At 41.4% G+C, this 26,627-nt stretch overlaps 1 protein-coding gene across 7 annotated transcripts in view; it reads right to left on the bottom strand.

Moving 5' to 3' along the window:
• The window catches only part of AMBRA1 (autophagy and beclin 1 regulator 1), a 181,265-nt gene that overhangs the window by 132,876 nt on the left and 21,762 nt on the right, over positions 1–26,627 (bottom strand). For 3 of the 7 annotated variants that reach the window (XM_039226735.1, XM_039226736.1, XM_039226737.1), the window contains exons 2-8: positions 15,318–15,571; positions 14,909–14,967; positions 14,226–14,409; positions 13,149–13,321; positions 11,647–11,713; positions 10,942–11,088; positions 9,635–10,671 (exon numbers count right to left, since the gene is read on the bottom strand). In XM_039226735.1, the coding sequence (XP_039082666.1) occupies positions 9,635–10,671; positions 10,942–11,088; positions 11,647–11,713; positions 13,149–13,321; positions 14,226–14,409; positions 14,909–14,967; positions 15,318–15,452 (1,802 nt within the window). In that variant the 5' untranslated portion in view covers positions 15,453–15,571. Of the gene's footprint in view, positions 1–9,634; positions 11,089–11,646; positions 11,714–13,148; positions 13,322–14,225; positions 14,410–14,908; positions 14,968–15,317; positions 15,572–26,627 lie in introns of all 7 variants that reach the window. The other 4 variants (XM_039226730.1, XM_039226731.1, XM_039226733.1 and 1 more) reach the window with 2 other exon arrangements.

Here is a 26,627-nt window from a genome sequence, read left to right as displayed (position 1 = left end):
AAACTTCTGAGTAAGATTTCAACAGTTAGAAAGGATTTATTGTAACCTGAATACCAAAGACAATCATTCCACCAATTTTTTAGGGGCATAATTAGAGGCATAAATCAAAATTCTCTCTTAATAATACGGTTCTGTCCCCCACAAAAAAAAGAACCTAAAATCATCTCAAAACCAAAAAATTCTTGTAATTTTAATAATGCTCAGATATCAGAGAGAGAGAACCCAGTTTCTTAAATTTGCAGCATCCTCCTCTAAGCAGATTGAGTGAAAGCCTTCCACAGGAACAAAACAAACATAAAGCACCGGTGGGAAACAGAACCTTCACATTTAATTTGGCTTACTCACATTTTATGTGGGGCTTATCAAGAACAAGTATTCTATCACTGAGACTGCAGAGAGTTTTTTTGTTTTTGTTTTAGTAATCTCTACACCCAACATGAAACTTGAACTCAAAACCCCAAGATCAAGAGTCACATGCTCTTCCAAGTGAGCTCCAACCAGGCGCCTAAAGACTGCGTAGTCTTTAAAGAGAAACAACGACAACACTGACTGGCAGAGGTACTAGTATCAATGAAAGGCCAAGCCAAAGACCAATTGGGAAGCTTTATACCCAATATCTCTAGTGAACACAGAAGCAAAAATCCTCAACAAAACACTAGCAAACTGAATCTAACAACACATTAAAAAAAATATTCACAATCAAGTAGAATTTGTTCTGGGATTGCAATGGTGGTTCAATATTTGCAAATCAATCAATGTGATACACCATATCAATAAGAGAAAGGGTAAGAATCATACGATCGTTTTGACCGAAGCAGAAAAATGCATTTGACAAAGTACAACATCCATTCATGATAAAAACCCTCAACATGGGGTGCCTGAGTGGCTCAGTTGGTTAAGCATCTGACTTCGGCTCAGGTCATGATCTTGCGGTCTGTGGGTTCGAGCCCCACATCAGGCTCTATGCTGACAGCTCAAAGCCTGGAGCCTGCTACAGATCCTGTGTCTCCCTCTCTCTCTGCCCCTTCCCTGATCATGCTCTGTCTCTCTCTGTCTCTCAAAAATAAAAAATAAATGTTAAAAAAAATGAAGTAAAAAAAAAAAACCAATCCCATTTACAATTGCACCAAAAATAATAAGATGCCTAGGAATAAACCTAACCAAAGAGGTGAAAGCCCTATACTCTGAAAATTACAAAAACAGTGATGAAAGGAATTGAAGATGACACAAAAAAATGGAAAGACATTCTATGCTCATGGATTAGAAGAAAAATGGATTAAAAGAAGAAAAGTGTCTATACTACCCAAAGCAGTCTACACATTATTGCAATCCCTAACAAAATATCAACAGCATTTTTCACAGAACTAGAACAATCAATCCTAAAATTTGTATGGAACCACAAAAGATCCTGCACAGCTTAAACAAACTTGATTTAAAAAAAATTTTTTTTAAAAATTTATTTCTGAGAGAGAGAGAGAGACAGCGTGAGCGGGGGTGGGGGGGGGCAGTCAAAGAGAGAGGGAGGTAACAGAATCTGAAGCAGGCTCCAGGCTCTGAGCTAGCTGTCAGCACAGACCCCGACGCGGGGACTGAACCCATGAACTGTGAGATCATGACCTGAGCCGAAGTCAGACGCTCAACCAACTGAGCCATCCAGATGCCCCTAAAACAATCGAAAAAGCAAAGCTGGAGGCATCACGGTCCGAGACTGCAAGTTATATTACGAAGATGTGGTAATCAAAACAGTGTGGTACTGGCACAAAAACAGACACATGTATCAACAGAACAGAATAGAAAATCCAGAAACAAACCCACAATTATATGATCAATTAATATTCGACAAAGCAGGGAAGAATATCCAATGAGAAAAAGACAGTTTCTTCAACAAATGGTGCTGGGAAAACTGGAAAGCTACATGCATAAAAGAATGAAACTGGATCACTTTCTTAACACACAAATATAATCTTACTATACAAATCTTAATACACAAAAATAAATTCAAAATGGATTAGGGGCGTCTGGGTGGCTGAGTTGGTTAAGCGTCCGACTTCGGCTCAGGTCAGATCTCATGGTTCATGGGTTCGAGCCCCGCATCAGGCTCTGTGCTGACAGCTCAGAGCCTGGAGCCTGCTTCCGATTCTGTGTCTCCCTCTCTCTCTGCCCCTCCCCCCGCTCATGCTCTGTCTCTCTCTGTCTCAAAAATAAAACAATATATTAAAAAAAAATGGATTAAAGACCTAATTGTGAGACCTGAAAACATGAAAATTATAAAAGAGAACACAGGCAGTAATTTCTCTGACATGGCCAGAACAACTTTTTTCTAGATAGGTTCCCTGAGGCAAAGGAAACAAAAGCAAAAATAAACTATCAGATTACATCAAAATAAAAAGCTTCTGCAGAGGGAAGGAAGCAATCTACAAAACTAAAAGGCAACATACAAAATGAGAGAAGATATTTGCAAACAACACATCAGATAAAGGTTAGCATCCAAAATCTATAAAAAACTTATTAAAACTCAACACCCACAAAACAAATAACCTGATTTAAAAATGGACACAAGAAACAAACAGATCTTTCTCCAAAGAAGACACAGATGGGGGTGCCTGGATGGCTCAGTCAGCTTCAGCTGAGCATCTTCCTTTTGGTTTCAGCTCAGGTCATGATCTCACAGTTCCTGGGATAGAGCCCCACGTAGGGCTCCTTGCTGATAGCCTGGAGCAAGCTTGGGATTTTCCTTCTCTCTCTCTGCCCCCTCCTACCTGCTGACACCCCTCTCGCTCTCTCAAAATAAATACTTAAAAAAAAAAGAAGACATACAGATGGCTAACAGGCACATGAAAATATGCTCATCATCAGGGGAGTGCAAATCAACACTACAATGAGATATCACCTAACACCTGTCAGAATGGCTAAAATCAGTAACAGAAAAAAATAGGTGTTGGTGAAGATACAAAGTATAAGGAGCACTTGTTTCTGCAACACTGCTATAGCCACTCTGGCAAATAGTATGGAGGTTCCTCAAAAAATTAAAAATAGAACTAACCCTACAATCCAGCAATCACAGTTCTGATTATATACCCAAAGAATACAAAAATACTAATTGGAACGGACAGATGCACCCCTATGTTGGATGAATGGGCAAAGATGATGTGGTATTTATACACTAGAATATTATTCAGCCGTAAGAAAGAATAAAATCTTGCCAATTTCAACAATATGGATGGAGCTAGAGGGTATAATGCTAAGTGAAATAAGTCAAAGACTAATACCATATGATTTCACTCCTATGTGAAATTTAAGAAACAAAACAAATGAGCAAAGGGGGAAAATGATAGAGAGAGACACATCAAGAAACAGACTTTAAACTGGGTGGCAAGGGGAGGCTGAAGATGGGTGAAACAGGTAATGGGGAGTAAGGAGTACACTTGTGGGGCACCTGGGTGGCTCAGTCAGTTAAGTATCCGACTTCGGCTCAGGTCATGATCTCGCGGTTCGTGAGTTCAAGCCCCGTGTCAGGCTCTGTGCTGACAGCTAGTTCAAAGCCTGGAGCCTGTTTCAGATTCTGTGTCTCCCTCTCTCTCTGACCCTCCCCTGTTCACGCTGTCTCTCTCTCTCTCTCTCAGAAATAAATAAAACATTTTAAAAAGTTAAAAAAAAAAAAAAGGAGTACACTTGTAATGAGCACCAGGTAATTAAAATAAAAACTTAAAAAAAGAGAAAGCTCTATGATGCTGGTACCCTCGAGGAATGTGCAGGCCCTGATCCATCAGTGGGAGCCAATATGAAGGACAGCTGACCAAGTGCAATAAGACTTATTAATGGCTTCAGGACAAGCAATACACAAGTTAGAAAACATGGCATCACAGGAGCGCCCGGGTGGCTCAGTCGGTTAAGCGTCCGACTTCAGCTCAGGTCATGATCTTGCAATTTACAAGTTTGAACCCCACACTGGGCTATCTGCTGTCAGCACAGAGTCTGTTTTAGATCCTCTGTCTCCCTTTCTCTCTGCTACCCCTCTGCTCGCTTTCTCTCTCTCTCTCTCCCTCCTACCTCAAACCTAAGCATTAAAAAAAAAAAAGAAGGAAAAAAAGAAGGAAACATGGCACAACAGTGAAACATCAGAGGAACAAGTTCTGGGTCATCTGAGCTGAAGTTTTAGAAGGTGTCTTCCATGTACAACTCTAGGTATGCCACTTTGTTTATTGAACAAGAAACTATTAAGCCAAGATGTAATATAATAATGTGTCTTTTCTTTTTTTAACTAAGAAAGCCAAAAAATTTATACTTCATACTGAATCATAGGGGATATAATTTCAATTCCATTTGTTGAATTCAACTACCATTTACTGAGAACCTACTATGTGCCAGGTAGTTTTCTAGGGACTGTAGGAAGATAAGACATAATCACTGACTTCAGGGAGCTTACTGACAGAAAAGGAAACAATTTTCTGTCATGGGTGCAATATTACAAGGAAGTATCTATATCTAGCAGAAGCAACAAAGGCATTCAGGGAAGTTTTCTCCAAAGGAAAAGGTGACAGAGGTATGAGTTTTGAACAATAAACCGAGTATACTCCCATTCAAAGAAACTGAAAGTAATTCTATATATACACTCGCTAGTCCCAGTGAGGTCAGTGGCTCAGAAAAGCTACTAAAGATGGACCCCTCTCTATATTATGATGAAGTTTAAAGACTCGTGTTTTCCTAATTTCTTTTTTTTTTTAATATTTTTATTTATTTCTAGGAGAGAGAGAGAGAGAGACAGCGTGAGCAAGGGAGGGTCAGAGAGAGAGGGAGACGCAGACTCTGAAACAGGCTCCAGGCTATGAGCTGGCAGTCAGCACAGAGCCCGACGCGGAGCTCGAACCCACGAACCGCGAGATCATGACCTAAGCGAAAGTCGGTCGCTTAACCGACTAAGCCACCCAGGCGCCCCGTGTTTTCCTAATTTCTAGGCCACCTTCTCCCTCTTGTGGACCCAGGACTAGCCCTGCAGTTATATCCATTTATTTTCTTCCATCAATGATGTTTTTGCTGAGAGCTCCCTGGAAAATCCCCATGTGACTATAGCTGAGGCATCAAACAAGTTAGGTGGCCCATAAAGCCTCACCAAATTCCAAAGCAATTCCTTCACAAAAGTCTAAAAAAAAAACCCCTGAGAAATCAAATGAGGGCTTCCAACTCTAACCTTCAATGTTCTGGGCCAAGTTTCCCCAATCTTCTTTCATAAGGGAAAAGTGCAGATCAAAAGACATCAGTTCTCAGAACACACTCAATCTTATTAAATACTTCAGACGAAAAGCCTTGTCACCTATCAGGATAAAGAATGGAGAAATAATTCAGTTGAGGCAGATTTAGCTCAGATTTTGATCTCCCATTCGTTGGGATTATTATTTCTTTTTAAAAGTAGGCTTCACACTCAGCACAGAGCCCAACACCGGGCTTGAACTAATGACCCTAAGATCAAGACCTGAGCTGAGATCAAGAGTTGGGCACTTAACCAGCTGAGCCACCCAGGAGCAACCCCCCTCCCCCTCCCCCCGCCCCATTTGTTAGGATTTTTACAGTGCTTCCTTAACTGTGATGACTTCAAAATAACTAAGCAAGGGCACCTGGGTGGCTCAGTCAGTTAAATGTCCAACTCTTGATTTTGGCTCAGGTCATGATCTCCAGGTTTGTGAGGTTGGGTTCCTGGATGGGTTCTGGGCTGGCAGTACAGAACCTGTTTGGGGTATTCTCTCTCTCTGTCTCTCTCTCTGTCTGTCTCTCTCTGTCCTTCTCCGGCACACGTGCATGAGCGCTCACGTGTGTGTACTCCTGTTCTCTCTCTCAAAATAAATAAATAGACATTTTTTTAAAAAATATGCAAACTAATCAATGCAGTTCTATGACAACTAAAACACTTTCTCATGTGTCCTGAGAAACATTGTGTCGATTACATTTCTACCTGGAGGCAATAATTACAAATGATCTATCAGACCTCCAATTTCTTACAAAAAGAGTTGACTGAAGAGCCCCCCCCCCCACGCAATGATCTACATGAGCAACAGAGGTTCTGATGAAGAAATCTGACGTGAAAGCACCTATTTCAAGTGAAGAGGAGGAAAGAGTGCCCTCTTTAGGACCTCGGGGTTTGAATCTACCTTTGTGATAAGCACCTCTTAAAAAGTAATTTCCCCTCTCTACATCTAAGTTTTCTCATTTAAAAAAAAAAAAAAAAGCTGGACTAAATAAACTTTAGGTTTTCTCCAGCTTTAAGATGACATTTAAGCACTTTTCTCTTTTTCCTAATACCTGCCTTTCAAAGCCACAGGGACTCCTGCTGTAGGCTGCAGGGAGCCACAATATCCTGATCTGCTAGAGCCTGGGCTATAAGACCCAAAAAGTTTCTGGTGGTGAAGAACGGACCTACTACTCAAGTGATAAGTTGTAGGCTGGAGTGAAGACTACACAGACAGCTTGCCCTCTACTGCCCGCAGGCCAAAAAGAGACAAACTGTGAACTGGTTAACACAGCTCAGCAACACAGAGCTACACTGAAATATACTCTTGTGCTTTAATATTTTCGCTGTTTGCAAACACTATTAATTAAATGAGCAGCGCCAAGGATCAAAATATGTCTCTTTAGTCTATCTCCCACTATAAAGTCAAATGAATAAACCCTGTCCCTTCAAAAAGTCTCGGCACACAAGGACACCTTTTCTTGCCAGCCAGCCAGTCTAGCAGCAGCAACAGCCCAACAGTGACACCTGCTGGGGAAATCCAAGCAAGGACGGCTCGTCAGCTAGAGAACATCAGGTCCCTTTTGAAGCTGGCAGAGGCTAATTAGCACCTGTATGTATTAGTAATTTACACTACAAGGCAGCCATTCAAATCCTGAGGAAGTGGTGGCCCTTCTGTAAAGGGTGTGTACTTGGAATATTTTACAATGTACCTCACTTTTGAGCAGGCTGTCAGCCTTCACAGTGCGTTTCATCCTAGCTCATCTTAAGCGACTCCATAAATAACAGAACTACTGTATTTTACAATGAAACCATGCATTATTTGTATATTTTAAAAGGAAAAAAAATACACACACACAATTGTTCACAGCAAGATGACAAGGGATTTCATTTACAACATACAATTTAAACGTTTGAACTTTTAAATTTAAACCACTGGGTTTTAAATGGTCTACTTTATTAAGAAGTTTGTAACATTTCAATCACGTGACTATTTACATTTAATTAAAATTTAAAAATTTAAACGTAGTTCTTCAGCCCACACTAGCCACCTTCCAAATGCTTAACAGCCATATGTGGCTAGTGCCTACCATGCTGGACAGCACAAATACAGAACACCTCCCTCGCTGTAGAAAGTTTTACTGCATGGCATTTTTCCAGAGAAACATATTATCTTCAAATGAACTTATATGATATATGAGTTTGGGGAGTGAAGAGGAGATAATAGATGAATGAAAGCTGGCCAAATGTTGACCATTTTTAAAGTCAGGTGATATGTATATGAAATTTATTATACTTTTCATTTTTATATGTTTGAAGATTATCATAATCAGAAGTTAAAAAAAAAAAAGAAAAGAAAAATGATTCACCTAAAATGGAGGTATCCCCGTAAGTAAAGAACATACCATGGAAGAGAGCTCAGAAAAATCTTTGGCCACACACACCAGAATTCAAATCCCCACACAGCAAACTATTTATGGATCTTTAACCAGAAACTTGACTTCTCTGAGCCTCATTTAACTCAGCTGTTAAGATGAGAAATTTAATATCTGCCTTGCACAGTTATGGTGGAAATCAGAATTAATGCAAAGACACAGTACCTAACACAGAGTAGACCCCCAGTAATTGGTATCTCTAATTATTATCAAACAGTAGAGTTTATTTTAAACCACTCAGGTATTTCTCAGAACAACATATGCAAAGGCACTGCTACAATGGAATGGACAAGGGATGACCAGAGGCCCACGGGTACTGTGGAAACAGGCACTGGAGGTAACTTAGTTACTTCCAGAGCAGTAACTGAAGACAGTCCTTTTACAGCTACCCTTCATAAACTTTTTGCACGCCTACTCTATCTACGTCAGGCACTGCGCTTGCTCCCTTGCCACCTCTCTTGATAAAGAGGCTCTGAGCAAGGCAAAATATTCCAAAGCTGGGAATTTAGATGTTAATTCAGAACTGGTCTCAATTATTTAAGCATAGTAACAACCTCTATTAGTCTAGCTTTCATATCCAACCAAGTGTCCCTATCTTCCCCTTAACAACTGCCCCTCGTAACCACCTACTATCTTGCATTCAACATGCTCTTCCCTGCCTGAAAATGTGCTGGTCCCCTAAAATAAAAAGGTCTTTCCCTTACCAAATCCTAGTCATCTTTCAAGACTTGATTTTGACGGTACTTCCCTTTCTCTGAAATGAGACTGCATTTAATCTCAGTACACTCAATGAAGCATTTGGGTCATCTACATTTTCTATATAATTGCATGTAAATAAGTTTTGCCTCTATGATTAACAGCCCCAGCATTTAAAGGTCAGGTATTATATACGTCTTTCGGTGTTCCCTCCAGTGCCTAGCACAGTGCTGGAAAAACTGTAACCATTCAACAAATACTTATTAACTGGGTAACTCTCTAAAGCATTCTCCCAAAATAACAAGTACATTATGTGCACAATCCATATTCCCACCCTTGTTAGAAGCTTATGTCAGAAATTTCAGTTGCTTCAACAGAGGATGTAATGCAGAGCAATATGCTGTTTGGATCCAACAGGCATATTCTGGGAGTTGGTGATTACGCTAGATGTGACCTTTACAGAATTACAGAAAGAAGTCCCTAATAAATCAAGATAGATGCTCACATAGCCATACATGGAACATGGAACATGTGGTGGGCGGGCAACTACACCCACTCTGTTTCTTCCATGGAAGAGTTGCCTGGGATGCTGATCTGAGTACGGAGAGGCCTTCCTTCCATGAATTATTTTTCTTCCCCACCTTGAGGTGAATGTCCATCTGGAAGATCTCCTCAAAGAATCTTAATTAAGCAACTAACTTGCTATCCAAAAAATATGTATCTCTAAAATAAACTTTCCTCAACACACATGTATATGTTATTATTTTCTTTTCTCTTTGTCAAATTGCAATGTTCCAAAGATAGGGTTTAACAGGTGAACACAGTTGTCCAGAGACACAACTGAAAAAAAGACACACTAATCTGTACCAAGCAGAGTTCTCTTTTACTCCTTATTTCTAAGCACTGTGGACCATCTTTTTTCACAATAACTACTGCTACACATACAATCCTCCAAGGTCAGAAAGCAGGGCAGAGGAAGTCAATGGCTCTACCTCCACTTGCCTCTCTAACCTGATCTGCACTCTCCTTTAAGGCTAACGGCCTCACGAGCTTAGCCAGAAACGAGGCGAGCAGAGCCGAGTGACTTATACTGCTAGGCCCCAGCCTATCTCTGCCACCAGAGCAAGTTTTCCAAGAAGATGCAACGGACGTCAGGGAGACCAGAACCAGATGTGTGGGTCCCAGACACTCCGGATTTAGCCACAACATCTACAGGACTGAAGGAAGAGACATAAGGAGAAAAGTAAGGGATATAGGAGAAGACAAGAAAGCACCTGCTTACCTCCTGAGTGAATCTTCCTCAGAGCTCTCCTCAGGCATATCTTGATGTAAGGCCTCCTGTGTTACAGTTCCAGATCTGCTGGACTGGGTGTAAATTCTTTCCCAGTGGCCCGTCTCCTGGTTGAAGGCCACCCCCACAGTCCTCTCCTCCTGCGGACTAGCAGAGCTGCTCAACTCCAGCCTGCTGGAGCTGGGCGTTTGGCCTTCAGTCCGCTCAAGGGGTGGCAACTGGCTGCCACTCGACGGCATGCCCTCGAAGGTGCTAGGGACCTGCCAGGAAGAGCTGGCCTCACTAGAGGAGTAGTTGGACGTGGTTCTTTCCCAGCGCAGGGTGTCGTTGTTGAAGGTCAGGAGATTGTGGCAAGCGCGGCAGCGGTTCAGGTGGCCACGGGACAAGTTGGAGTTGTTCTCACTGCTGTGTGGGGTGGGCTGGTGGGAGGGGCCTGGCCTCTCAGACTCAATGTTGTTATTGAGCATTTCCTGGGCCTGCTGTGTCTGGGGGGCTTCTCCACTCAGGCTGTGGTCCAGCTCCTGAAGCCGGTCATACTCCAGAAAGAAGCGTCTCAGGTCACACTGAAGCTCATGGCGAATGCAGCCTGAGTTGTTTTGGCTGGAGCCGTTTCCTCCATCTGACTCAGCCGCCAACCCTGAAGCTGGAAAACCCCTCCCTTCTGTGGCTGAAGTGTACACAGACGCTTGAGAGCCACCTTCCTGCTGTCTCAGCACAGACAGCAAACTCACCGAAGAGGCACTGGTCCTGGGTGGAGGCATGGATTCTGCCTCAGAGCGGGAGTTCAGACTGAGCACTGTCCGGGTCCACTCGGACCCTGTCAGCCCAGGAGCTATTTCTCGGTGATACCTAGAAGGGTGGCTGGACAAAGGGCCTCCCAAAGAGCGACGGGTGGGACCCAGACTGAGGTTGCGGAGCGTGTTGCCGGCAGTGCTGCTCTGGACTGTACTGAAGGCAGACGGCCGGTTCAGGAGGCCCTGGTCCTGCTGCGTTGACGAGGCCTGCTCCGGGGGATGGAAGGGCTCGGTCTGTACAAAAGAAAAGGAAGGGGTAGTAGCCCTGGCAGAAGCAGGGGGGACACTGTCCTGGTGTGGCAAGAGGGAAGGAACTCGAGTGCCAGAGCAGCGGCTGCAAAGGCACAGGATCCCAAGGTGCTGGCAGCACTCAGCTGTGGGGTAACTGACCCGCTGTCGGAGCCTGATGTAAGCGGAAGTCCTGGGGCGCTCCGTGGAGGGCTGAGGGGGAGGCGGTGGGGGTGAGGGGGTAGCAGAATCTTGCACTGTGCTTTGCTCTCCCACCTGGATGCCAGAGGAGCGGGAGGACAGCATGTGCAGGAAATTGTGGAGGAGAGGCGTCCGGCGAACTGGCTGTGATTGCAGCAGGGCACGCTGACGGTAGTGGGATAACTCTGTTCCATCTATGGGGATCTCTGGTTCGTCATCACCCTGCAACGCGGAGCAAGGCGGGGCAGGGGTAGAGCACGGCAGTTAGGTAGAACCTCCAGGTAAATCAAGAAAAATTAACTGTTGATAACCATCCAAGAAAAACAACCTTCATGGATAGACAACAACGCTACCCCGGAATCATTGAGGACTAACTGGCTTCAGATTCAGAATCATCATATGGTATCAAATTATTCACTTCCAATTAGCAACATTTCTGAATGAGTACAGCTGGCAAGTCCATTCTTTTACAAAACGCAGCTCTATGACATGGAGGCAATGAAGGGAAGAAAATGTCAACCGGCCTGAGGCACATGAATGACAAGCTATCCAACACAGCCTGGCTACTTCTAATGAGGCCATCACCTGGGAGTTTCAGAACAGACTCCCCTGTCAAGATTATGGCTATAACTCTGAGTACACAGTTGGAAACTAGTTTTGAATCTTGCCGAGAATGGAAACACTTGGGCATTACAAATGACAAATCCAGTATAATCAGAACTGGAGTACTAGTTTAGAAAACCACCCACAGCTGAGATGGAGTTGGAACTGCTAACTTACCTGCTGATTAGAGGGGTTAACAATTGCTGTGAGTAAGTAGTGTCCAAGAGGATCAAATCTCACCAGACTGGAAACACAGAAGAAAAAGACATACATGCGTTGATGTTAATTGAGAAGAGGAAGCCCGTGTTCAAATGTATAGCGATCATTACTGATTAATTATGGTATCACCCAGGTATCCACTTCATGCTGGGAGCTTTCAAAACTTTCAAACAGATTAAAATAATAAGGCTCAATACTTCTTGTTACCTCCTCACACGTGCCAGAATAGGGAAATAATCACAAATAATCACAAATATCACAAATATCACAAATAATCACAAAAATAATCCTGAAAAGCACCAAGGCTCCCATCCCAAGGAGCAGCCAGACATATTAAGCACACACTTGCTCACATCTACGAGCCTATGGTAACAGTAAAGCATGGCACACTCCCAAACCCTGCCACAAGGTTACTTCTTCCCTCACACAGCAGCTACACTGGCAAGAAGCAGAGGTTCTGGTGACAGCAAACTGTCTCAGCATCAAGTGGCATATCTAAGACTAGAAAAATTTCTTACATCCGGCTACAATACCAAGAGGACCAAAGAAAACCAACGCATCATCTGTATTTAATTTGGGGAATGTGTGTTTGATCTTGAGAGATAAATAGCAACAGCAGGTTTGATATATACTTATATTTCCATTTTCCAGTTTGATAAACACAGACAACTGGGGTTAGCAACTACCTACTAAGCTACCCTCTACCTGCACAACTTTCAGGTGTCCCCATTTAAGAGGGGGGGCTCTATCCCAAATCCAGACAGTTTTGAACCTAAAAGACATTCATTCTGGGGCACCTGGGTGGCTCTGTCTGTTAAGCGTCTGACTTCAGCTCAGGTTATGATCTCGCAGTTTGTGAGTTCGAGCCCCGCATCGGGTCCTATGCTAACAGCTCAGAGCCTGGAGCCTGCTTTGGATTCTGTGTCTCCCCCTCTCTCTGCCCCTCCCATGCTCATGCTCCATCTCTCTCTCTCTCTCAATAATAAAAATGTTTAAAAAAAAAAGACATTTATTTTAACAACCTTGGTCTACAGAGGCCAGAAGAAGAGGCCAATAAGGAACAGCTAAATGAACTGCTGATTAGTCAGCTACTTAAAAAGTAGGAGGATGGGGCGCCTGGGTGGCTTAGTTAGTTAAGCGTCCGACTTTCGCTTAGGTCATGATCTCGTGGTTCGTGGGTTCGAGCCCCGCGTCGGGCTCTGTGCTGACTGCCAGCTCAGAGCCTGGAGCTTGTTTCAGAGTCTGTGACTCCCTCTCTCTCTGACCCTCCCCTGCTCACGTTCTCTCTCTCTCTCTTAGAAATAAATAAAACATTAAAAAAAAAAAAGTAGGAGGAGCTGTACAGATAACTCTCTGCTCTGAACAGGCATAACAAACTGCCTCCTGAGGTGACAGCAAGTGTAAATGCTCTCTGCCATGTTAGTCTTCTGCCAGACATCACCAGTGAGCAGAACACTCACCGGACCCGTTCCATCTCGCTAGCTGTCTTCACCACTGCAAAGGGCTCCCGTCGACTCCAGTCCCAGAAGTGGATCTCGTTGGCAGTGGCAATCAGCAAGAGCTGAGCCGTAGGGTGGAAAGCCAGAGAAGCAATGGCATTGTTGCTATCCGTGAACCAGCTTTCACTGCCGCCCTATAAATGAAGCAATCCCAAATATTCTCAGGTTACAAACTGGCAGGAAATTGAGATGTCAATTTCAAAAACAAAACAAAACAAAAGACCCTTTAAGGTAAAATGACCACTTTTAGAGCCTACTTTACTTTTGAAAAAAATTTTTTAATGTTTTATTTATTTCTGAGAGAGACAGCGTGAGCAGGGGAGGGTCAGAGACAGAGGGAGACACAGAATCCAAAGACAGGCTCCAGGCTCTGAGCTGTCAGCACAGAGCCTGACACAGGGCTTGAACCCACAAATCATGAGATCATGACCTGAGCTGAAGCTGGATGCTCAACCGACTGAGCGACCCAGGTACCCCTTGTAGAGCCTATTTAAATATGTCCTCTGTAAAATGTAGAAAATCAGTGATCTGGCAGTGTCACCAATTTATCAGAAAATTATTACTGTCAGCTCAGTTCTCCAAGTCACGTATACTCCAAAGCAATGAGCATCCACACAATTCCTGTTTCTGAGGCTTGTGAAAACGCAGGCTTACTGCATGACATGGTGCACAAAAAGCCACTAGCAAGTCACCAGGACAAGAAGCATATTACTCTGATGATCATGATCAGAATATAACATAATCCTTGCTCTAAAACAAAAGACATCTATCCTGAACACCTTTTAGAACGTTCCACACTATGTCACAATGGGTAGATGGAAAAATAGTTAGTGGGTGTTCATCTTACAATGGAGGAATGTTATTCCCATTATTCAAGTGGGCAATGTAGTCCTAAGAACCTCACATGTAGTCTTAAGAACCTAGCTAGTCTCTCCTCCAGTTAAGAACTCAATGGTAAAACTATTTAAGGAAGAAAAAAAAAAACTCAATGGTAAACAAGCTCTGCATTTAGAATATCAAAGAAATGGAAATACTTACATGCAAATCCCAAATCCTAACCTCCCCATCCAGGCAGCCAGAAGCAATAAGGCCTGAGATGGTGGGATGAAAAGTGACACACCATGGAGTGCGGCGGTGTCCAATCAGAGAATGAACACACTTGCCAGTCTTCACCTCCGTAATATAGATATTATGGTTCACGTGGGTGGAGGCCAACAGAGTCCTAGAGAATCAAAGAGTAGAACGTGAATGTGAAGCATATAGGAGGGTAACATACTTTATCAGTTTTGGATAATCGGCTTTCGAGTATTCTCCACCCTAGTGTGAAAAAACTACACCTTAGGCATTACAAACAACCAAAATATTCTGATCTTTAAAAGTTCTGGCTTCTCCGCATATCCCCTTCAGAGAATATTTTTTTCCATTTGGGAAAATTATCACTCCATCAGTGGCCTATATCATACAGGCAAAGGATTGTAACTGAGAAACTTTCCAGGTTTTGATCCTCTCAATGTCTGTTGTTTCCTTTGCTTACTCCTAATATTTCAATGGGTAGCTCTGCTCATCTACCCTCTTTCCCCTTCTGATACACTGGCAAAGCTCTGTTCAAGCGATGCTTCAAAGGGCCCTTAGGGATGTGACTTGGAAGACCAAACTAGACCAAAATACATAAAACAATGCTATCACAAGTCTTAGGTTAAGTCATAGAAAGTACTGGGTACCTGTCTGGGCTGAAAGCCAGTAAGAAGGTAGAACGTGGACTATCAGGCAGTTCTACTCTCTGAAAAAAAAGAAATTAAAACACATTATAAACTATGGCCCACTATATCTCAAAAGCACATGAACCACAGATTAGTATTCAGTATAAGCTGAAAGACTGGAGACAGTGATCAAAGCCACAAGTTGAAAGAGAGAAATCCAAATTACTTTTAAGAAAAATGTCTAGCTCTAAAAAGATATTTCTAGCCCATGAATTCTTCCAAATTTATTTTTAAAACTCTGTAAGTCAAATACATCAATTCTCTCATACAAAATAAATGATATCCCAGCTCTACATCATTAGCCCATTCTAAAACCCCACTTTACTGTCACCCCTACAAATCTTATGTCAAAAATATCCATTTTTCCTACCTTGCCCTCCCATTTCATCCACCGGGTTTTATCTTCCACCAGCTCCTGCAGAAGCCGCTGAGCTCCAAAGGCCCGAGTGCCCCGTTCTCGCCCCCAGAGTATCCGGACAGCATTCTTCTCTGGAACAACCTTCATGGCGTTCAGTAGCCACTGTCACACCAGGCGCAGGAAGAGAAGGAGCAAACAATAGCTCCGCAAGCTGAAGCAGCTAAATTGAGGCCATTCAGGTCCTTGTAAATTGTCTTCATGGAAATCTAAAGGATGGACATTAAATTAAAGAATATCCATTCTGCAATCAGAGAAGCTTCCCACTGCAAACATGATTCTAGCTCAAAGAGGAAAGTTTTATATATATACAAATATATATATATTATGTGTGTGTATGTATATATATAATATATATTTAATGATAGTTTCTCAGGAAAGACCTTTCTCCCAGAACTTTTTTTGTCCAAAAATATTTCGTCCTTAAATTCCTTTCATACCCTCAGTAGCTCAGCCTTGTATCTAAAGAATAAGCCATTCTCTAAAGCAGTTACTCTGTTGTTATTTTATCAGGCAAGAACTTTTGTTACAAATAAAAAGGTCTAAAACCCTGTCAAAAACAAAACATAGCACCTGCCCTCCACTTCTGTGCCACACTGCCTCTCGAGCTACCAGGCCCCCTCCTTAGCACTTGGGCCGCCTCCAAACCAAAGGACAGGTAACCAATTCTAAGAGGCTATTTATCACTTGAGGTCTGGTTCTTATGCAGCAGCTTCAACTCTATCTTCTCCCTAAAAGCATGTGCATAAGGACTACTTTGGGGGTATCTTTCTCACTCTTGTTTTCTTTCTCCACAGAAGTTCCAGAGTAGTAGAGAGAGGAGGAAAGAGAAGAAAAAAATTTCAGTTCCTTTTTCTCATCCACCACAAGCTATAAGGGCATAAACTATCACCAAAAAAAAAAAAAAAAAGAAAAAAGTCAACTAGCAGCAAAATACACACACATGCAACAATTAAAGAATTGTGGCTCCTCTGTACAATGGAATATGCAACCCAATAAAATGGCATTTCAGAAGAATACACATAAAATGTTATTCACTGTAGTACTGTTTCATCAAATGTTATGGAACATTTCAAATGTGTAGAGAAGTTGAAAAAACAGTACAATAAACACACAGTATTCACCAGTTAGACTCAAGAATTGTTAACATTTGGTCACATATGCTTTATCTGTCTCTACGGACACACTATATACATGTTTTATTTTTTTCTGTACCATTTCATCAGGCATCAAGGTGCTTTAACCTTATCTGCGTCACTGTGTATGTGCAGGGAATAAGGGTGTTTGACTTTATAATCAGAATGCCATTAAGTACACTGACTATCACCTAATACTCGATCTTCATTCAAGTGTCCCCAACTATTTAAAAAAAGTCTTTAATAGTCAGCTTAAAAAAAACCCAAAATCCAATAAAAACTCAAGCAATTAGTTTGGATGTTATGTCTCTTTAGTCTCTTTTATTCTAAAATGGCTTCCAAATTTGGCTTTGGTTGGTTTTATGTTTACTTATTCTCAAGCTTTTGAAAAGCACAGGACAGGTGACCTGGAGACTGTCTTACATCCTAGTTTTGTCTGATTGTTTCTTCACAGTACTATTTAGCTTACCTCTCTATCCCTCACATTTACTATAAACAGATGGTTAGGTCTAAAACACGAATTAGATTCAGGTTAAGTACTTTTGGCAATAATGCTTCACAGGTGATGCTATCTGTGTACCACCTCCCACGCCCCACCCTTTGCCATGATGAAGCCCATTAGGTGGCACACATCAGGTTGTCTGAGGTAGTGGGACTTGGAAAATTATGTGATCATTTGGCAAAATATGACTACTTTGTAGTTTGTAACTGCCAGAGCTCTCTTTATAAAGTTATATTCCTCCCCTTTATAATTAGCCATCTATGGCTAATATTTGGCATCAAGTGAATATCTGTTCCTTCTCAACTTTTTGCTTAATGGTTTAGTAGTCACTGATGATTCCCTCTTGAATTAATTCCTTTAGGAGCTGAAAAAAATGTAGATTCTCAAATTCCATCGTTACTTCTACATTAGCTGGCATTCCTTTGGAAAGAACTTTTCCTTAATAACTGAAGCAGAACAAACACTTTTTCCCCCTTTAATTACTACTTCTGTCTTACTGTTTGTAATAGCAAAAAACTGGGAACTCAAGCATCAATGTAAAAAGGGGACTAGATAACTAATCTACAGTAAGGAAGATTCTCTGGGTCCTGATAACAAGAAATCTCCAAAATAAAATATTGCTAATAGGGGAGAGAGCGAAGTACAAAGCAATATGCATAGTAATGCTACTTTTTGAATAAGAAATTAATGGTCACTTATTAGGGGCTAAATGGAGAGAATGAATGGAGACAAATATGGAAACAAGACTTGTCAAATGTTTTCGTTTTGTGTCACTTTTATTTTTGAAATGCATTACCTATTCAAAAAAAAATTTTAAGTTTATTTACTGTAGAGAGACAGAGAAAGAAAGAGGGAGATTGAGCAGGGGAGGGGCAGAGAGAATCCCAAGTAGGCTCTGAGCTGTCAGAGGCCAACTGAGGAGCTTGAACTCACAAACTGCGAGATCATGACCTGAGCTGAAATCAAGAGTCAGATGTTTAACCAATTGAATGAGCCACCCAGGTGCCTCCAAAATCTATTTTTAAAATTCTTTTTTAAAATGTTTATTTATTTTGAGAAAGAGAGAGAGAGGAGAGGGCTTGTGAGCAGGGGAGGGGCAGAGGGAGAAGGGAAGAGAGAATCTCAAGCAGGCTCCACACTGTTAGCTCAATCTCACAAACCATGAGATCATGACCTAAGTCAAAATCAAGAATCAGATGCTCAACCAACTGTGCCACCCAGGTGCCCCCAAAATTTATTTTTAAAATATTTAATGATGTGAAAAAATATAGTGTAAAAAGCAGAATACAAAATTACATATACAGTATGATCCCAAAGATCTTAGAGAACAGTGATATAAAAGAAATATAAAAAATAAAATAACTAGGGGCGCCTGGGTGGCTCAGTCAGTTGAACATCAGACTTCAGCTCAGATCATGATCTCACAGCTCAGCCTGTGGGTTTAAGCCCCACATCGGGCTCGCTGCTGTCTGCGCAGAGCCCACTTTGGATCCTCTGCCCCCCCCCTCTCTGCTCCTCCCCTGTTCACACTCTGTAGTGTTCTTTTCACTTTTTAAATTTAATAAGTAATAAATGCTTACTGTAAGGGTGAAACAACAATGGGCTTTTTACATTTCACAAATGGTTACAATCTGAAAAGTATACAACTAGATGTATCCAAACACAGAAGGGAAAATATTTATAGCCTGTGCTGAGAGGAGTTTTCTTCCTGGCATATTAAAATATAAAAAGCCATAAAGATTCTACAGAAAGACACAAGTCCAAGTTCCTAGACACACACTGCAAAGTTCCCTAAGGAGTGATGAAGGAACAAACTCTAGCCTGTATCCTCACGGTACATCTCTCATCCCTCATTAGTGCACAACACAAATACATAGACACTGAAAATGTCAGCATGCTGCAGGCCAACCTCCTTGAATAAACTAAGGATGAAATAACTGGAAGGAAATAATCTACTTGGTGACCCTGACAACTCACAGTTTAGTACCAAAGGTCTGGAAGTTAAACTGCCACACAGCTGAATAATTACTAACCAGGAAGGTGCCAAAAATATAATTCCCATTAGTTCATCTTAACCCTTTAATGAGTCTAATATTTTTGAGCCTATAATTCCTTTACCTAATACAGAGAAACTCGTAAGAAATGAGTTTGGGGGCACCTGGGTGGCTCAGTCAGTTAAGCATCCAACTTCTGCTCAGGTCATGATCTCAACATTCTTGAGTTTGAGCCCTGCATCAGGCTCTCTGCTGACAGCTCAGAGCCCAGGGCCTTCTTCAGATTCTGTGTCTCCCTCTCTCTCTGCCTCCCCCCTGCTTGCATGCTGGTTTTTCTCTCTCTCTCAAAAATAAACATTTAAAAAAATTTTTAATGAGTTTTGAGGGCCCCTTGTCTTAAGAGTGGAACATAAAAGTACTTTCACAGAAATACATTTAAACTATTTATAATCTTGGGGCACCTGGGTGGCTCAGTTAGTTAAACGTCAGACTCTTGATTTCGGCTCAGGTCATGATTTTGTGGGTTAGTGAGATTGAGCCCTGCATCAGGCCCTGCGCTCACAGCATGAAGCCTCCTTGAGATTCCCTCCCTTCCTCTCTCTCTCTCTCTCTCTCTCTCTCTTTGTCCCGGCTCACGCACGAGCATTCTCTCTCTCTCAGAATATTAAACTTTAAAAATTAAATAAGTAAACCATTTACAATCTTATAATGTGGTGAAAATAGCAGCAGTCCAATTCATACCAAAAAAAAAAAAAAAATCTGACCTTCTGAACCTGTGTAACTCAAGAGTTAGAAAATATAGGTCACAAACATCGTATGAGTCAGGAAACTGTGATATGACCTGAAGTTCCTACAGGAATCGGAAGAGGAAAGAGCTACTACAAATATCAGTTATCAAGAAAACGAAAAACTCAGGTTTGGGCTCACCAAAGAGTTTATTTATCAATTCCCAAGGATCTAGACACACTAAAAGTTCAAACAAGAGAAAGTTGGATTGATGCCAGGAAGTCAAAGGGCCTAAAACAATTGCACAGTTTCTCTTTTGTCTGAAGAAAAATATTTGCTCTGTTTCTTTAAAAGGATAAGAGACTTACACTCCTTACAGCTACCTGAGAAGAGATTTTACTTTGTTCTCTATAAGGAACAAAAGGAGCTAAATCAGACTGAAGTTAGACAGGCCCCGTTGCTGAGGAGGAAGTGCCAGTCAAGTGTGTTTTTCATTCCTCTTTTTAAAAAGGAGGAAGAAACAAGTTTCCCAATCTGTCCCTTAAAGCAGGCTGAGACAAAGGGTGCCAAGAATAGTCTTTGTGATGCCATTACACAGTCCCCAGAATCAATTCTCGGTCACCCAAAGCCTTATGCAAGGAGAACCAGAAGGACACACTGAAACGTGTACAAAACCACCTCCCCCACATAACATGACTGATAAAAGATGGGAAGATAAACCACCTTTAAAGACTTGCTCTTCTTAATTCTAGGACATAATTGTACTTAATCACTACCAACAAAAATCACCTAGAGAGTACGCCACAACCCAGTGGGAACTAAAAGTTAGACTTAAAGGTTCCCCTAGCAGTTTGACTATCTAATGCCAGCAACTTTACCTTCTCCCTAGAGGACTTAAGGCAAGTGACTTAAACCCTTTGAGACTTAGTTTCCTTTTCTGTAAAACAGGGATGGCAATATCAACTTCATCAGGTTGTGGTGAGGCTCCAACACAAAAAGAGTGGTGGAACATCCAAAGTGTTGCTGTTGCTGCTGTCATTAGCACTGAACACTCCTCAGGGCTCACCAAGGTCTCCCTCACCAAACAAGACAGCCAACCCCGGAGACCTGAGATGCCACCATTCTCAAGAGTAGCAGATTTTTCTAAGAAATAGTTCAAAGGCTATTATTACCAGGCAACAAAGTAAAAAGTACTCAGGAAGATAAAGTATATTTGTGTAGCAAAAATGATTAAATGAGATTTGAGCTACCTCTACAAAAGTGAAGTAAATTAAAAAACAGAACCAGGGATGCCTGGGTGGCTAGGTCAGTTGAGTGTCTCTTGATTTTGGTTCAGGTCATGATTCCAGAGTCGCGGGATCCAGCCCTTGCAATGGGCTCCACGCTGAGTATGCAGCCAGCTTGGGATTTTCTCTCTCTCTCGCTTTCTCTCTCACTCTCGCTCTCACTCTCGTTCTCTCTTTCTCCCTCTGCCCCTCTCTCCCACTTGTTCTCTCTCTCTCTCTCACTCATAAAAATAAGAACAGAACCAACTCAGAAGTATATCTGCAACCTGGCTAAAAATTCAGACCCCAAATCCTACCTTCCAACAGCATTCCAGGGGTGTGAATCAGAAAACTAAGAGACCTGGAAAGGACTGTTAAAATGAGTCCCATCACCTCATTTCTTGAGTGTCTGCATCTGTTTCCACTATACACTATAAGGCAGTCTAGGGGTCCAATCAACTGTGTAATACCAACACATATTCCATAATATAGAGGATCCATCCCAAGGTTAATTCTTTAAAGAAAAAAAAAGTTCTTTAAATACTAAATCTAGGACTACTTGCATAAGTAAAGCTCTCCCAACAACTGGAAAATTAGCAACAGAATGTCAGGCCTTTAATTAGAGGCCTAAAAGTGGCCCAGTACTCTTTAGAAACTCTACGTAGGTGGAAATATACACAGTTTTCTACAATTGGCAGCTTTGTTTTCATTAATAGGAGTTTTTACAAGACATTTTAGGACACTTCAAATGACACTATATAGGATCCAAATCCAAAATCCAAAATGTGAGCACCACAGCCAGCAACCAGACTAGAATGCTTCCATACAGCTTTGCCTGACTCCTAGTCTAGACTGAGCTTAGAGGTGGGCAAGAAAGTTCCAGCAAAGCATCACCAATCTAGAACAGGTAGACACAGGTAACACATTCTGAAGGCAAGCACTGCTGGAAGCAGAAAAACTTCAACCATTACCTGAATTGTGTACGTACTGTGTATGGACTTCTAAAAGATATTCTAGGGGCAGGGCACCTGGGTGCCTCAGTCGGTTAAGCATCTGACTCTTGATCCTGGTTCAGGTCTTGATCTCAGGGGTCATGAGTTCAAGCCCCATGTGGAGCATACTTATAAATAAATAAAGAAATACTTAAAAAAATAAAAGATACCCTAAAATATGCCAAAGTGATAAATGTGGTTACATCTAGATAGAGAAATCTTAAGTAATTTCTTAACCCATAATTTCTAAATAAGAGATAGCACAGTATAGTGGTGTATGTTCCCTGAAATCAGACTGGCCAATTGAATCCCAACTGTCAATTTCTTGGTAAAATAAGGTTTCTTGGTTTCTTGAAAGAGTTCCCTAACCAGCCTATACTTGAGTTTCCTCACCAATAAAATGTGACCACTGACAGTATGTATATAATAGGGTTACCATGAGGATTAAAAGATTTACCAAATGAAAAGTGCTCACTATTCTAGAATGCCAATACTTGTGCTAGAATAATAATTTCATTCCATGATGAAAAGTTAAAACTAAAATAGCAGTAAGAGGGGCACCTGGATGGTTCAGTTAACCTTCCGACTCTTATTTCGGCTCATGTCATGATCTCACAGTTTTGTGAGCTCAAGTCCTACATCGGGCTCTGTGCTGAGAGTGCAGAGCCTGCTTGGGATTCTGTCTCCCTCTCTTTCTGCCCCTTCCCCACTTACTCTCTATCTCTCTCAAAGTAAATAAAAATAAATATTAAAATAGCAGTAAGGGGGTATCTGGGTGGCTCAGGTGGTTAAGCATCCGACTTCGGCTCAGGTCATGATCTCAAGGCTCATGAGTTTGAGCCCCATATTGGGTCCTGTGCTGACAGCTCAAAGCCTGGAGTCTGTTTCGGATTGTGTCTCCCTGTCTCTCTGACCCTCCCTTGCTCTCTCTCTCTCTCTCTCTCTCAGAAATAAATAAAACATTAAAAAAAATTTTTTTAAATAAAAAATAAGATAAAATAGCAGTAAGAAAAATAAAAAATATCAGACAAATTAAATTTAATACAAATTCTTCTAGGCAAATGAAACTGCCCATTGCAGCAGTCTTCAAACCATTTCATATAAAAGATCTGAGTATTGACATCTTTAAAAAAATGAAATAAAGCCACAAGGTAATGGTTAAAACAACAATACCTAACACTCTCACAGTGCTTTTCATGTCCCAGGCACTGTTCTTAGCACTTTACATAAAATAATTTATGATTCTCATAGCCACCCCATCAGGTTTAAGAGGTCCCAAGGGAACAAGTCATACTGTCAGTGGTGGATTCAGGATTCAAATCCAGACAGTCCGGCTCCAGAGTATGGATTCTTAATTACTACAGAAAACTCCATAGTGCCTGAGATAGAACTTCCTAGTCAGTCTCACTTCTAGTAATTTACTAGCCTCACATGTATTAGCCTCTCAATAATTGTTTTACTGCCTTACAGAATCAATTGGAAATCTGCTTGCTTTATATTTGTAATGTTCATCTCCTCAAAGGAGAATAAAATTAAAGAATGACAGCAAGGAAAATGAAAAAATTCTCACCCCTTTCTTTACATCAATGCATAATTTTTGAGAGAAAAAAAGGACTCCAAACTCTTTGACCAGAAAGGACTCTGAATTTGATAAAATAACCACATGAGACTGTATCACAAAATCCAGCTACTATGTATTTACCCTACACCATGACCCAACTCCATCAAAGAAAAGTTACTTATCAACAGGAAATAGAGAGAGAGAGATGCCACAGCAAATTTACTTTTGTCTGGCTGCTAGGCCAGAACATAAATCTTGAAAACATTAAGCAACAGAAGATGTGATTCTGCATACTCAGTCAAACTTGTGCATACTCTTTTGTCAAACATGAACTATAACATAAACACATCTGAGAAAAGAAGGGGACTCTTACATGTATGGTCTCATGCCAACCCTTTCTCATCCATATGGCAGGGCACAAGTGCTAGTGACCTCCTTGCACTGCCAGAGTTCAAAATGAAGATTCTCTATAACCAACTTAGTCTACTAGCCTTTTCTAGACTCTCTCCAAAGACAATTGCCATCAAATCTTTCCTACTCTACTCCCATGCTGCCTCACCCATCAAGGGATAACATATTTCTCATCCCCTGAATACAGGCCGACCTTGTGACTTGTTTTGACCACAGGATGTGGCTCAAGGGCTGTGTCAGTTCCAGGGCTGGCAGCTTCATATTTGAAAGACAGCATATTCAGAACAAAGTACAGAGGCAGTGGATATTCTGAGAGCACGGAAGGCAATAGGAGGTATTATATTCTTGGGCTTGAAAGTGCCAGATACAAAGGTGATGTGATTTATTAGGTAAAGATAAGACAAAGAGGTAAGAAGCTTCAATGACTGATTCTCACCACTGAGTTGTTATATAATCTTTAACAAATCACACGGGTGCTGAATTTCATTTTTCTCCATGTACAAACTGAAAGTAATAACACCCTTTTTGTAACTTAAAGGAATAGTGTCCTTGGAGTACATTAGAAGAAATGGGTTACAAAAAGTTCAAGGCAGAGTTACTACTTTTGGAAGTAAAAGCCAAGTTAGGCACTAACAATAAGGACAGTGCACAATAAACGGGAGTTGGTACAAAGAAGTCTGGCACCTGCTGTTCTGAGAGAGTCCAGAGGAAACTACAGGAGCCATGAAGCAGAATCAGACAGTGCCTCTAATTAACCACCTGACAGATTAGAAGCAAACAAATTGAGAGAATCAAAACCAATACAATCAAAATTATACACGGATCCTTTATAAGAACCAAAAGCCGAGAGATAAAACGCTAATAGAACCTGTCCCCCTACTGAAGATATGCACATTTATGTTCTGAATTATAAAACTCTAAAATACAATTGTCTCCATCTAGAAAATCAGGCTAAGAGGTAATAATGAATTGAGTACCCGGTACACAGGTGTCAGCCCAAATTTACCAAGAGGTAAGCAAGCAATATGACCTCTCTTTTGTTCTCATATCCACCATCACCCCCAATGGTTTTTATATATATCAACTCAGAATAAGGCACACCTCTACAGGGTATATTACAAACAGGCTCACAGCTTTATAAAACGCTTTGAAGATGCAAAACTAAATAAATTCTAATTACTGTTCTTATCATAACGAGGAGGAAAAAGCACCAGCTTTCCTGTTGCAGAGTTTGCTTACTAGGGCTTCCTAAAGTAAAAACAACGTGACCTAATGTCTGAAACACGGCAGAGTTTGTACTCAAAAACAGAGTGTGATCAAAACTGGAAACGGAAAGCCGTAAGTTCCAAATTTGAGACTGACAATTTTCCTTATTGCCACTTACCTCAGAAGGGTAACAAAAAAAGGAATGAAGTTTTATCTGTAAACTATTCAGGGACACTGTGCCCTGAGAACACGAACCCCTGGAAACTCAAGTAAGAGCTCAAGTAAGGAAACCAATGAACCAACAAGAAAGTGAAGCTCAATTTTTGAGTCCCAAACTGTCAACAGGATCAAGAAGCGAGGAAGGTTAGCCTTAAATGCACAAAAATGGCAAGAGATTTTCTATTAGTAAGCAAAGAAAAAAGAGTAGCTTTTGATGGAAGAAATTTCAGAGGTAAGAACGGCTTAACCCCAGAACTGGGAAATGACCCCAACTGCCTCAGGCAAACAGGCCTAATGACTTTGGCAACAACATACCTTTCATCCACCCACAATACAAGGAGGCTGAAGTAGAGCGGATTTCAAATCATGAAGGATCACATCTTTCTGTTTTCTGCACAGTCTTTGGGAAAAAGAAGTTTAACTCTCCTCTACACAAGAACACATGGCCTGCAGGATTCCTGCAGACCCCTGGAGCCACAGCAAAGTAGTGTAAAAAGCTTGGAGAACATTAACCAAGAATCTTCACAAACCCCAGGACAGATGAGATTACTGAGATTATTGAGAATAGATTATTTAAGAAAAATAAAACCTGGAAGTGGTTAAGAAATGCAAGAGGAGTCAGTAGCCAAAGCAGGATTTGAATTCAGGCTTTTTCTTCAGATAGTATCAGAACTTGATTCCCAGTCCTCGGCTCAGGCGATAGATACTGTGTTCAGTGTGCTCCAATGTTAGAGTCAGCCCAGGTCAGGTTCTTGGCTGACTAGAATAGGGAAAGAAAAAATTTCCCTCAAGCCTTCAGGAAAAGAAGTCAAATTAGTAAATGTAGAGCTCTTATGGTAAAAGGTCCAGATGCTCCTCCATCTTGCCAATCACATCTCTCAGCCAATCAAAATAAGTTACTGGATTTAAGAACCTAGCCATTCTAAGCTCTGACTAGTACATGGATTCCATTTCCCCAACTTTCTGAATAAAAAACACTTAAAGAAGGGAGAGGAGAAGGGGCCACCTGGGTGGCTCTCGGTTAAGTGACTGACTCTCAGTTTGGGCTCAGGTCCGATCTCACGGTTTCATGAATTCACTGCAGTGCACACACTACTTGGGATTCTCTCTCTCCGCCCCCCCTCACTCAAAATAGACAAATAAACTTTAAAAATTTCTTAAAAACGGGAGGAGAAGGATGCAAAAGCAATGACAGCCAAGAAATGTTTGTTGAACATTTACTATGTACTCAGCACTATTTTAGGCACTGAGAA

This window comes from Hyaena hyaena, unplaced genomic scaffold (assembly GCF_003009895.1).
Source record: "Hyaena hyaena isolate Hyena2069 unplaced genomic scaffold, ASM300989v1 scaffold_23, whole genome shotgun sequence".
Lineage (NCBI taxonomy): Eukaryota > Metazoa > Chordata > Mammalia > Carnivora > Hyaenidae > Hyaena > Hyaena hyaena.
The sequence above is the reverse complement of the archived record's forward strand: the minus strand, read 5'-3'. Positions and strand labels throughout refer to the sequence as shown.